Genomic DNA, 13,665 nt, shown 5'->3' with positions numbered 1-13,665 from the left:
CTTCCATCAGCCATTGGTACATTTTTCTAGCAGATTTGTATGATATGAAGCATACTCTCACAACCTTTCATGTATAAGAACTCGTTTCATTTTAAGGACGTAACGATTTCATGTAAGGATATCAACTGTTTCTCTGTTATGTCTGGTACAAGTATATCTGCTTTCAATTTTGTTGTTGGTATTTTTGGATTTGTGCAACGTTTAGTATGCGTGAGGTGTATCGACTTTTACGCTTTCTCACTTTCGCGCTCATGCTTAGGATTATATCTCTTCCACACTGCAGTTACACAAATACCCATCTATGTTTTCGTATACTTTTAAGTTTTTGTTTTTACATGCCTCCCCAACTTCCTAGTATGTAACTGTTTTCTCACACAAATCAATCTTTCAGAACCAAGCCATTTAAAAAATACAGATCTCAGAATCATGTCCATGTTTTCAGAACTACTCCAAATCGAGTCTTAAGGGAGCGGGTTTCATTTCAAAATCCCAAATAATGAGTTTCACTGCCAGAATGTGGTCCTGAAGTATTATAACGTGAGGACGTAAACTGAGAATAAGTTATTTGTGATGCCATAAATGAATTCTTAGTAGACTCAGATGGTGCCGACAGGATGACGCATGCCGTCGCTGGGCGGCTTGGAAAACATGCGGCTCGGAGATCAGTAGCTTCTTGGACTTTAGTCCTGACTGCAGTCGTGATTAGCTCGGAGATGCTGGACAGTCCCTCTGGCTCTCGGGACTGCCGTTTGCTCTTCGGTCCAGGGAGGGCTTGGACCCCTAGATTCCATCTTAATGAGTCACCCACGGCTGTCCCTGCAGGGACTGAGGGAACCAAGTAGCCGAAATAGCATCTCCTTCCTTTTAGGATGAAACAGACTCCAGTGGAGCAGCAGGAGGTAAGGAAATGAAGCGCTGAATTGGTACCTACCTGTTAGAGCCAACGAGTAGTTCCCTCTCCTTGGAAGGATGGGACACGGCTTCTAAAGCATGAATCCCAATTTGTTGTCACAAAGGACAGAGACGTGTTTTTGTAGGCTGGACCGTTGTGATACATTTTAAGTGATGATTCACTGTTGGTTCTATTTTAGCATTTAAGTAATGCTAAAGGCACTGCTCTGCCAAGAGACCCCACAGTAGAGGAGTTCGTCTCGTGTTAGCCTGGAGCTTGCAAAAGCAAGCTGTCTACCCAGGATGATACTAAAAATATGCAGCAGGCAGTGTGACACAGGCACAGCTGATCAGAATGGGCTCTGACTGGAAAGTGCTGCTTTGCCCAGACGGGGCGGCCGGGGAAGCGGACGGACGTCATCCCTGAATGTACCCTGGGGCCCAGTGACATTGGAGCATGTACCCAAAACTCAGCTAAGAATTTGGCATAGAGCACAGAAGAGATCAGCTCCCTGCCATTCTAGAGTGTGCACTCTAGCTGGGGAAAGAGATAATGAACACAAAACCAAATACAACACCATTTCAGACTGTCGTAAATGCTTGAAAGAAAATGAAGCAAATGAAGTGACTTGAGTGGCCAAGAGTGGGGTTATCTTAAATAAAACGTTCAAGGAGGGTTCTCTACAGATGTGCTATCTGAGCATAAAATAATGAGGAGCCAGTCCCTGTAACACTTGCAGAAAGTGCATTCCAGATGTAGGGAACAGCAGCAGATTTTGACCTAAGGGAAGACCCCCGGAGTGTTATTTGAAAGATGGTAAGAGGCCATTTTGGTGGGAGTGGAGTATGTGGGAAACGTGGAACCTCAAATCAGAGAGAGACGCTGCGGATGAGGCAAGCAGGGGCCACCTTGTACAAGACCAGATCCCAAGTACATTGGAAAGCTGTTGGAGGGATTTAAGCAGAAGAGAGAAGTGAGTTCATCTACACGTTTAAAAGATACCAATAGAGTCAAATAGCCCAGAAATAAACCCATCCATCTAAAGTTAGCTAATTTTTCAGAGTAGCTAAAAATATTTGATGGGGAAAGGTACTCAGGTCAAGAAATGGTGTTGGGAAAACTGGATACTCAAATGTAAAAGAATGTAGTTGGACCCGTATCTTAACACCACTCACAAACACTAACTCAAAATAGAGTCAAGTTAAATGTAAGACCTGAAACTGGAAAACTCCTACAAGAAAGCATAAGGGAAAAGCTCCGAGACATTGGTTGTGGTGATGATTTTTTTGGAGATGATATCAAAAGCAAAGGCAATGAATAAGAGGTGAGACTATATCAAACTATAAAAGCTTCTACACAGCAAAAGAAACAGAAGAATGAAGAGGCAGCCTATGGGATGGGAGAAGGTATTTGCAAACCACATATCTGAAAAGAGATTAACATCCAAAATATATAAGGAACTCATGTAACTCAATAGCAAAAATAAATAAATAAATAAATAAATAAATAAATAAATAGATAAATAAATAAATAAATAAATATCTGATTTAACAATGGGAAGAGGACCTGAAGAGACATTTCTTTTCCAGAGAAGACCTATAAATGCTCAACAGGGACATGAAAAGATGCTCACCATTACTAACCAGCAGGGGAATGCACATCGTAAGCACAATTAGGTATCACGTCACACCTGTTAGAATGACTAGTATCCAAAAGACAAGAGGTGACAGATGTTGGTGAGGATGTGGACAAATGGAACCTTAGTGCACTGATGGTGGGAATGCAGACTGGTCCAGCCACTGTGGAGAACAGTAGGGAGGTTCCTCAAGAAATTAAAAGCCTGTCGTACGACCCGGCAATCCCGCTTGTAGTTACACAATTGAAAGAAACTAAATCACGGTATTGAGGAGGTACCTTCACCCTCCACGTGCGCTGCAGCATTATTCACAACGGCCAAGATGTGGAAACAACCCGCTGCCCACTGGCAGAGGAATGGGTAAAGAAGATGTGAGATGTATATATTCAGCCATGAGGCAGAAGGAAATCCTACATTTGAGACAACACAGATGGGCCTTGAGGACACTAGGCTGAGTAAAGTAAGTCAGGTAGAAAAAGACAAAACTGTATGAATCTCACTTATATGCATACTGTAAAAAAAAAAAAAGGCTATCTCAATTGGAGGAGCGTGCAACTCTTGGGCTTGGGTCGTGAACTTGAGCCCCACGTTGGGCATAGAGGTTCCTTAAAATGCTTTTTAAGATTAAAAGAAAGCCAGACTCACAGAAATAAAGTCATGTGGTGGTTTCCAGGGTCAAGGAAGTAGGGAAGCAGGCAGTTGTTGGCCCAAAGGCACGAACTTCTCATTATAAGGTGAATAAAGTCTAGGGGTCTAATGCACAGCATGCTGATGTAATTAACGATGCTGTATTATATACTTGAAAGTCGCCAAGAGAGAGTATTCTCAAATAGTCTCACTACACACACCCACACACAATTTTAATTATGTGAGGCCCTCAGTGTGTTAACCAACCTTCTTGTGGTAACCATCTAGCAACATATACACGTATCAGATCATCTTTTTGTACACCTTAAACCTACATGGTGCTATATGTCACTTATTTTTCAGTAAGGTGGCAAAAGACAAGGCCACCGTGGCCATCCTGTGGAGTACAGACTCTGGGCTCTGGAGACAGTGTAGCCTGGAGAAAGCTAGTGACTGAGAAGCCCGGCCTTGGGAGATTATGGTGGAGGAGATCATCATGTTAAGGATAGATTTAGACAGCAAATGGTTATGTTCCTTCCCCTGCCAAGACTGACCTTTCAGCTCTAAAATTCATAGGTTCTACATTTTATTCCTTGGAGAGGCATTTTTCCTTTTTGTAAGCTCATTTTAAATATGCCATTTATAATTAATGGCAAATTTTGAAATAACCTAAAAGAAGGTTGGTTTCTTTTAAGTGTCTCATAATCATGTTGCTAAGAGAAGATAAATTTACTTTTTATCTGGAGGTTAATGAAATCCTCTGTCATTTTTACATGTTAAAGTTTTTAGCTGGAATCCTGTAGCCCAGACAGTAAAGAAGAGAAAAGTGTTTTTGTGTAGTATTTGTCTAGGTGTGTGGGCATAAAGACACTTTATATTTAAAAAGTGCTTAACAGAACATTTTTACCATATACCTATGCAAGAAAATGAAGTAAATTGAAGTCACAGAATTTAGCAAGTATAGATATAAAATCTAACTAAGAATACCTCAAAGGGTATCCCCATAGAAGCTTCCACCAATATTCTGCTCTATGCCTCTCCTGTTTTTCTTTTAACTTCCCTTTGGACACTGTTTCGTCCAAGCCAGCTACAATGATGTGAAAGATCATCACCCAGCTCGTACTTAGAAACGAGTTCTAGTGCTCCTAGCTTTGCAAGAAGTTGGCCACATGCTATGGAGCACACCCATACCGTTTATGTCTCTGAGAATTGGTTTTCTGATCATTAAAATGAAAAGATTGCACTAGGTAATAGTAAACGTCTTTCCAGCTACAAGATTTTAAGATTGTCGCTCTTGTGATTTTCATGCATGGTCAACATAACCCATCACTGGATTTTTGTGCTGGTGACTCTCAAATCTCTCTCCAAAGTCCTGGTCTCCCTCACATGGCCCACTCTCATTTAGCAAATGGCCTCCTCAACATCTCTACTTGGATGTTGCATGGGCACCTCAAACATGCCGTGCCCAACAGGACTCATTAACTTTCCCCAGGAACAACTTTTTCTGTGTATGTTCCTCACCCTTGTCTAGACATCAGTCTGTCCTTGAGTGTTGTACCCCACCTTTCTTACAAGTGACGCTCTCCTCCCTTATCTACTTACCTGAGTCTATAAGACTCAGCTCAAGAGTCACCTTCTTGGGTCAGATTTTTCTAAGCCCACTTCTTCCCAGGTCCCACATGAGTTTATTGCACGTGTTACTTACCTGTTCGTTTATGTGTTTACCTCTTGACATCCTGGAGGGAAGGTGTCGTTTCTTGGTTCCATGATTCTACCCTCTGCTTAGAATGTATCACATAATTGGTGATTAGCAAATATTGAATGAATGAATGAATGAATGAATGCAAATGAAAATCCCATGATGTGAGGGTTGCTCAGGTACTTATCCTACCTGGTATCTGTCCTCCCACCAGGAGCCCCTGCAAGACATGGAGAAGCTGTTGTCTCTCTTGCCCAACGTCACCTGCTCACCTGCTCGGAAGACTTCCATAAATACCAACCTTCATTTGTTTGCATGCATCCGTTTCCTGTGGGATCTCCATGTCCTTTTTTATGAGAATCCCGTCTTGCAGAGTGCAGAGACCCCAATTTCTCTTTCTGTCTCACGTTTCCTGAAGTTGAGACCAGAATAATGACATCTAGCCAGTTTTTAATAGATGTTCATTCCTTGAACCCCACGCTTGACTTAGTTCTCTCTTGGTAAACAACTGAATTTTTCTAACACAGGCATTTATACATAAACCAGTCTCATCATGAGGAATTAACACGTGCATTTCTAGCTCCTCAAAATGTTAATGAAATTTAGACCTGATACTTGGCTCTCGTTCAGTAAGTATACTTGGGTAAATAAGCCGGCAGATTTGAGTATCAGAATTTTCCTCAACATCATCTTCACATACTCTCTGGTCTGGCTAGGAGACCTCACCTGACTCGCTTTATTTTAGCAAGTTCAAGAAACCGTCTGTGACGTGTAAAAATGGTAGAATCAGCTTTCCTTCCCACTCTGTTTTTTACAGTTACTGCTGCTAGAGTAATTAGCAAGACAGTCACCAATTGGAGACCCATTTGTCTTTTAGGAGAAGTTTTCTTTCTCCGAGATCCGTTGCTGTCACCAACCCTTTGAGGTTTCTCTGAGATAACTGTCTCAGGTCTGCCCATTACCTTCTTTCCTCGGGTAGCACTTTGTCACTCCAAGGCCATTTCCTTCCCCCTGCTGTTCTGCCTGACATTTCTTGATAGAGTCAGGAATGGCCCGTTGTCGGTTAATTTATCTTTGGAAAGATCGCTGATACCGTAGACCAGCTCAGTCGGCAGGATTGAACATGATGCAGAACCGAGTTCAAACCAGATAAACAATACTGATAATGACTATTATTACTCTTTATGAGGCACCTTATTAAGTGCGAGTTGTAATTACATAATTAGCGCATGCAGCTCTCAAAACTACCCTCTTCTTGGAGCATCCCGCACCAGCCTTTTACAGATGAGGAAGAGAAGGATCGGAGAGGTTAAGTAGATTGCCTGAGGTCACACAGCCTGCAGGTGACCGAGTTAAAATCTGAACTGCTGTCTGCACGTTTTCCATTTCACCAGCCCTTATGAGTGAATGTGACTGTATGCATTATGTCCATAAATGTCCGTGTCTTGAATGAGAAGGGTTCCTGAGGAGAGGTGCCTAAGACGAATGGTGACCTGTCCAGCAAGACGGTACCCTCATTTCTGTTGTCACTCAGTTGGAAGAAGCTTTAGATGGCCGAGATACTGAAACTGTGCACATAATGAACGAAACAGAGGTCTGATGGACTCATATGGATGTTTCTTGCCTTCTAGGAAGATTTCCAACCCGCAGCAGCCTCAGAGACCAACTGGGAGTCCGTCACTAGCTCTATCTCCGTAAGTAATTTAGTTTTCTGTTGCCAGAAAAAAAAAACAAAAAAACAAAAAAAAACGGATGGGGAAGCTAAGGTCAAGCCCAGAACAGCTCCAGCTGTGGAAGGATCTGTTAGCTTCACCAGAAGCCATGTTGCAGTCGCGATGAGCTCTACCATTTCACGTAGATTATAGCGGGCGATGCCACGCGCCAGGAAACCCCAGTACCCACTGCAGGGACAAGGGACGGACAAGGACTTCAGTATCTATCCTTTTCAGAGCGGAAGGTTCCAGCTAGAGGAGCGTCCAGGCAGAGCAGACACATCAGACTGGTCCGTGGCATAGGCTCAAGTGGGGAATTTTGCCAGAGTGTTTCTGGATAATCCAGGAGACACTTGGAACCTTCGCCTTTTCAGGGATCTCTTCAGATGTGAGAAATCCCAGTGTTTACAGCAAGATAGCTTAAGTGCAAACCAGGCATGTGCCCTCTGACTGGGAAATAAAACATAACCCGCCCTGAAACCGTAACGTGGTCCACACCCCCACGTTCTTCCCCGCGAATGTAGTCATTCCTCTGTAAGCTACTTCCCTTTGTTCAGAAAGAACAGACCTTGTTTCCGCCAGTCCTGTGAGTAGCACCCAGGTAGCAGTAAAATACAAGGTCATAAATGCAGGTGTTCATTAGCGGCACAAAAGCGTGGCGAAAGCCTGCCCGTGGCTCTCACCTGGGTCCGTGCGGCCAAGTCAGAGTTGATTCTTTTTTCATGTGATGGGCTATCCCTTGCTCTCTGGGGGATTTTTGAGAACCTTCCTTCAGATGGCAGGATTTCCTTAGCTATGGATTCTGTGGCTCTTTCGTTCACCTGGCGCGTCCACTGGACTAGAACAACATGACCCATTCAAGAGGTCGGTGAGGCTTCTAATGGCGATATTGAGAGTGTTTTGTTTGTGATAGTCCCGAATGCACACTCTGAACCTAGCTGAATGCAGGCGTCTTTGTCAGGCAGGCGAAAATGGAACCGAGGCAGGTGATACCTTAGTCCTGGGAGCAGGCTCGGTGGAAAGCTTGGCCAGGTGGCATTCTGGGACTGGCAATTCCAAGTGGATGCCGGTGGCCGCTTTTGCCCCTGGACCCCAGCGTGCTGTTCTGTCAAGTCCTCTGGCTTCTCCAGCATCGTACGCGTGATGGCTCGGAGAGGCGTAGACATTCCTGCCCCAAGTGCGGAAGCTTACATGCTTCAGGGACCCTTAGCGAATTCAGGATAACCCGGGTCCTCTTGAGAGCAAGATTGTGCCGTCCATCGGGAGGATCCCCAGAAGCCCATTGCTGGGTCCGCATCCCCTGGTCACTTTTCTGGGCCCAATTCCAAGGCCAGGTGCTACTCAGCCCTCTGGAAATAGCAGGGACCCAGAGTTGTGTCCCTCAGCGTTCTGGTTCTCAGGAACCCTCTGGAATAGGAGTAAGGACCCTTGGACCCGCCATGAACTTTGTATAAGCCATATTTTGTGTTTCTCGGATGGCTTATCATCATTTTCAGGGCATTTTTCTTTTTTTTATAAATGGTTAACATTTTAAAGTCATTCGGTTGTAATGAAATCAGATCTATGGTGCCACGGAGAGGGGGCATACCCAGTGAGTTCTCTCCCATAAAAATAATTTTTAAACGATTACCCCAGAAATACAAATGTTCCGGTGGGTTTATGAGGTCATCTAGTCGTCCTTCACCTCATTTCCTGACCTGGTGTTTCTGTCACACGAGGACGGTTTCACATTTTACCTATGGTTTGTTCAGACTTGCTTTTCAGACTAATGTTGGGAGACATTAGATTCCCATCCCCCTCAGGGACTAAGAGCCCCCACCCAGGGCTTTCTCCTGAAGCGATGTCTAGGGACACACAAGCTCTCGGCACAGTCAGGAGCAAGCCCAGGAAACGTTTTGCCCGGAGCCCCCCAGATTCATCGTAAGAGGCTTCCTTCCACGTGCATGAGCATGGCTTCTTTCGTGTTCCTGCTTTGGTTTCAGAAAAGAGGGAGGCGTTTTAATTTCAAAGTTTTTATATGCTGCCCTGCACCCAAATGTAGCCAGCTCTTTTTGAATTTTTGGATTTTAGACCCACATGATCGTGATGCAAGGCTAAATGTAAATCACCTGGTGAACTGAGCCAGGTAGACTATAGATTATCCAGATAATACAAAGTTGGATGGGAATTTGAAATTTTGATACGGAAGCATAATATCCGACTCTAGCACCTGACGCCAGGAGGGATGGAAACAGGAATGATGTGGCATAGCCGGGATGCAGTTTGTATCAGACACACACACGCATGCACACGTACCCATCCACACACACACGTGCACACGTGTACCCACACAGACACGCACACACACAGGAAGACAGACACGCAGATACCCACACATACATGTATGTACACATGCATGCACACGTACCCACTCATACACCCACATGAGCGCGCGCACACACACACACACACACACACACACACACACACACCTGGATTAGAGAGCTGGCCTCCTACCTTCACCAGCGGAGCTCAGGTCTCGCTGCCTGTTCCCCAAACTCCACCTCCCCCCACCCCCTTTCCGCTACAGGACCTATTTGAAAACCGCTCCTAAGATGCACCAGGGGCAGGTTCGTGCTTTTACAAGACCCCTTAGTCTTGCTGAAGAGGGACCACCATTCCTCTGGAGGCAGGCGGTCATTCATCATTGTTGACACACCTTGGACCTTCCTTGACTGGCTAAAAAGAGACAACATTACCCGAGAGGTTTTTGTTACTTCCCCGTTTCCAGAAGTGATAGGAGATGTTTGCCCTTGAGGCGTCTTATTTGTCTGGCAGTTTCTTTAAGACACTTTGAAACCAGTTGAGGCCCTGTGCTCTCTATCTCCCTGTTAATGGGTCATGAGTCTTTACAGAGATGTTTGAATCATGGCTCATTTGCCTCTGGATTATACAAGGGTTAGTGAAGTAAGTGCTTGGAAACTTCTGTGGGGACATAACCCATGGCAAAATGCGTGATCGCTTCCAGACTCCCCGTGATGTTGTAGTCCCTATTTAAAGAGTATTTCTGAGAATATTTTAACGACAGCTGGGATCACTAGCAAGCAATAGCACTTTAAAAATGTATATGTGTGCTTCCCGTGAGAATCTCCCAGTCTTGGTGAAGACTGACTATCCTTGTTGACAGTAAATAACCTGGCTAAAGTACCACAGTGTATCAGATGGTCTCCAGAGGACATTCAAACCCTGCTCACACAACCCCTGTCATGCCAGGTGACCTGTGCAGGGGAGACATGGAGGCTAAACATGGGGGAATAGAATGGATTCTGCCAAAGTTGCCACGGAAGGAGTTCAGAATTGAAATCCTGATCGTTGTTTGTTGATGCCAACATGGATGATTTGGGACCTTGAACCAAGAAATGGGATGGTGTCATTTTGATCTTGCCATTTAGTCAATACCTTCGTAATGATTATATTTCAGATGAACTAGAAGTTTTATAACCTCCCTGGTTGTGATTTGCAAAACCGTGAATGACTCTCACTTCCCAGTCGGTGTCATTCGAGACTCTGGCAGAGCACTTTCACATGATATTTACGCACATAACGTCTTAGGATCAAAAGCCTGTCGATGTTCCTCCCGTGTAGTTGCGTGACCGTTGTATTTCGTAGCACTGGACTTTTTCTGAGTACACTGAGCTGTGTGTCACTCCTAGGGGGTATCCTATCACTCTCCATCAGTAACGGACCCCACTCTCACTGCGGATGCTCTGGACAAAACAGTCGCAGAATTCGATACCGTGGAGGACCTGCTGAAGCACTTCAATCCAGAATCGTGGCGAGAAGACCTTGAGAATCTCTACTTGGAAACCCCCCATTATCGAGGGAGGTCCTACCATGACAGGAAGTCAAAAGGTAAGAAACGCGGCCCCGGAGGTTCTTTGTAAGCTGATAGGAACATAGATAGCAGTACTCAGCGAGGGCGAAAAAATGGAATCTTTTTAACTCACTAAAATGAGTGGATTCCTGCCAGATTTATCACATACATTTTCCACAGTACCTTCTAAGGAAGTTCCGTGTTTAATCCCAAACTGTGTTGTGTGTATGCGATGATGAAAGGTTTGGTTCAAAGACACGTCGTCGTTAGGAGCTAGGAAAAAAACCCTTGTAAAATCTTCTGGACCAGCTTCTTGCTTCTCGGCAAGCAAGGTATGACTAGCCTCACCGTCAAGGGAGGTAGATAATTTGGCACAGGCTGTGTGGCCGGTAGGCAGCAGAGAGGAAGTGGGAGTCACAGTTTCTTGCCTCCTGTGCCTCTCTGATGGATAGGAGTCTTTTCACTCAGGACCCAGCCAGCAGGATAGGCTCCTGGTTAAGCAGTGGTCAGAACTTCTAGAGGATTTCACCCGTCCCCATTCAGTGTCTACTCTAAAAGGGGTTTTCGAGAGGGTCTCCTGTGTGCTCGGTACTCTGGACTCTTCACAGGACATAAATGTCCCAAAACAGAAACAGAAGGCCTGGGATGGTTTGCACAAGTGTGGGTATGCATCCAACTGGGGGTTCCAGGAAAGTATAACGAAGGGAGGGGGAGAAGAGCATTCATGAGAAAACATCTTGAGTTAAAACCGTAATAGCGAAACTCAAAAAAATCGTATCTTCCTCGTAGATCTGAGTGATGTGATCTGAGAATGTTTCTTTGAATGTTTAAATGAAATTAATAGAGAACTATCTCGTCGTTACCTTTTTTGGAATAGCATGGTAATTTCTAGCCTATTACGTTCTTGCTTTATTTGCTAAAATTTGTCGTGAAAGTTTTCTCTCTCAAAGTCTCGTCTGCCTCGTCTGCATCGTAGATGCGAGGGTATTTAGCTAAAATAGGGCTCGTTTGGTACATTTCAGAATGCCAGGGGTCCTTGTAAGAACTGTGAGCCTGGCCAGCTGGCACAGGTAATGTGTGTGTTAGTGGGCACAGCCCCTCAGAGCATTTCGGCCGGAATGGCCAATCCGTTAAATGCCCGCTGGGTCTGTTGCTTATGGCTCACGTCTGACATCCTGGATACTTGAAAGGTAGAGTTCAAGGGTGGGCAGGAGAGTCACCGGTGCCCCTGATGTTACAGAGATGTGCCCTAATAGGCAGGTCACTGTAGCTCATACAGTGTCCCCGGGGCTCAGGTGGGATTCAGCAGAGGAGAAATTGCGTCTCTGTGGTGGTGTTGTCTTTGAGTCTCTTCTACGGTCAACTCGAAGGAAAGTGAAACGTTCACGGTGCTGTGAAGCCTCCAGAAGAATAGGAGCCATGGTGTCAGACAAGGGAATGATAAGCTCCCACTCTGTCTTCAAGGGTCTTAGTCACCACGGCTATCTGAGGGGTGGTTCTTCTTGACACGTGGTTGTTGGCTTCTTACAGTTTAAAAATCATCGAAATCCATTACGTTCTTTCCCTCGGAAGTTATGTCGTGCTGGAGGCAGAGCGTCTGGGTTCAGATCCTACCACTACCACTTACGAGTTTTGTGATTTTTCAGTGAGTCCCTGGCCTTCCCGTGCCTCAGTTTCCTCATCGGCACCATGAGGGTGATCACACTGGCCTCCAATGATTGTTAGTGGTGCCGTCGAGAACAGCCAGCCCCGCGCGCTTGTTCGAGAAGTGTTGGCTCACTCTGGCTACGTAGAATCCTGAAGGATGTTAGTATCACGTCACAGGCGAAGCCTTCCTTGTCCCTCGTCCCCTCCCTGTGCAGTCCACCACGCCAGCGTTTGGAGTACTTGGGACGTCACGGCATTTCTGTGTCCTCCTCCTGCACTGTTACTGTGGCGTGGGGTTTTCTCTGAGGGAATGGGAGATCCCAGGACCTAAGGGTCTCGTCTCCACTCGGCTGGGGAGCTGTGAGAAGCTGCAGGTGGCCAGTCCCAGACACCCCGACTCATGCCTCCCGGGGGGAGGCCAGTGGAGATTGATCCCGAGAGGCCGCCAGGGTTGAGAGCCACCGTTTTAGGCATTGTTCATCCCGTTATGTCGGGTACTTGGCATAGCCTCGGACACGTTTTAGGTGCTCAGTTAATGTTTGTGAATTGAAGATACTAATAATCCAGCATGAGCATATTTCCAAAGTTTATAGAAACCCACCCCATAGACTGATGAAGGAGGCTTTGTTAAGAATGCCTTTGGTTACTGATAGAACCTTGCGAGAGCATTCAAGGTGACATTCCGGTTATTTCTGACAGAGTAAACAGTTCTTTCCGTTGTTGGCTCAGGTCTGACTTCTTAAGCTCTTGTTTAAAATGGCTCGAAGGCAGATCTGTGCTTTGTCACTTAACACTGGTGAGTCACCACTGTCTGTGCACTGTTCTAAATGTGCCGGTTGGTTGTTTATCATTCCACTGATGCTGGGCCACCTGTGTGTATCTCTCACACACACAAAGACAAGTCCCGTTTAATATTCCAGCTGTCGTTCTCAGCTTTGAGAACTTAAAAATACAAATTCATGGTTTATGTTCTGATGTAGAGGAAAGGGAGCGGTGAAGGAACAGCAGGAACAGAAAAATGGTTACAGACAAGGGAGGTCCACTGGATGTCAAATAAAGAGTGAACTTGCTAGGATTCCTAAAAACGTTCCCTCTCGTGGATGTGATCATTTTTTAACGATGTTTTACAAAAACAATCATCAGTTCTGGGTAGCTATGGAATTTCCATTCTTCCGATTTGCCTACGCTCATCAAAGGGGCACTTCTCTTGATACCCAAGAGAGGTGCTCAAAGATGAGCCTTAAATGGGAATGTGCAAAACACAGAGTTTTATAATTCTAAAATAAAGCACGCACACACTGGGTGAAGAACGGTTATAATAAAGTAGAAACGGTTAATATTGGGTAGAAAACTGTATGCTTTGTTTCTATGGTTTATTGGAAGGCGGATTTGGTGACCTCGCTGTCTACATTTTTTACATTGTTTTTTAACGTTTGTTTATTATTGAGAGACAGAGAGAGACAAAGCGTGAGCAGGGGAGGGGCAGAGAGAGAGGGAGACACAGAAGCTGAAGCAGGCTCCAGGCTCCGAGCTGTCAGCCCAGAGCCCGACGCGGGGCTCGAACTCACAAACCGCGAGATCATGACCTGAGCCGAAGTC

General features: G+C 45.3%; 1 protein-coding gene across 2 annotated transcripts in view; it reads left to right on the top strand.

Annotated features, from left to right (window-relative positions):
- PDGFD (platelet derived growth factor D) overlaps positions 1 to 13,665 on the top strand; it is a 222,735-nt gene that overhangs the window by 187,322 nt on the left and 21,748 nt on the right. For both annotated transcript variants that reach the window (XM_040460769.1, XM_040460768.1), the window contains exons 4-5: positions 6,486 to 6,548; positions 10,259 to 10,457. In XM_040460769.1, the coding sequence (XP_040316703.1) occupies positions 6,486 to 6,548; positions 10,259 to 10,457 (262 nt within the window). The remainder of the gene's footprint in view (positions 1 to 6,485; positions 6,549 to 10,258; positions 10,458 to 13,665) is intronic.

The sequence above is a fragment of the Herpailurus yagouaroundi genome, unplaced genomic scaffold (assembly GCF_014898765.1).
Source record: "Herpailurus yagouaroundi ecotype Mexico unplaced genomic scaffold, PumYag 251, whole genome shotgun sequence".
In the NCBI taxonomy this organism is placed as follows: Eukaryota; Metazoa; Chordata; class Mammalia; order Carnivora; family Felidae; genus Herpailurus; species Herpailurus yagouaroundi.
The sequence above is the reverse complement of the archived record's forward strand: the minus strand, read 5'-3'. Positions and strand labels throughout refer to the sequence as shown.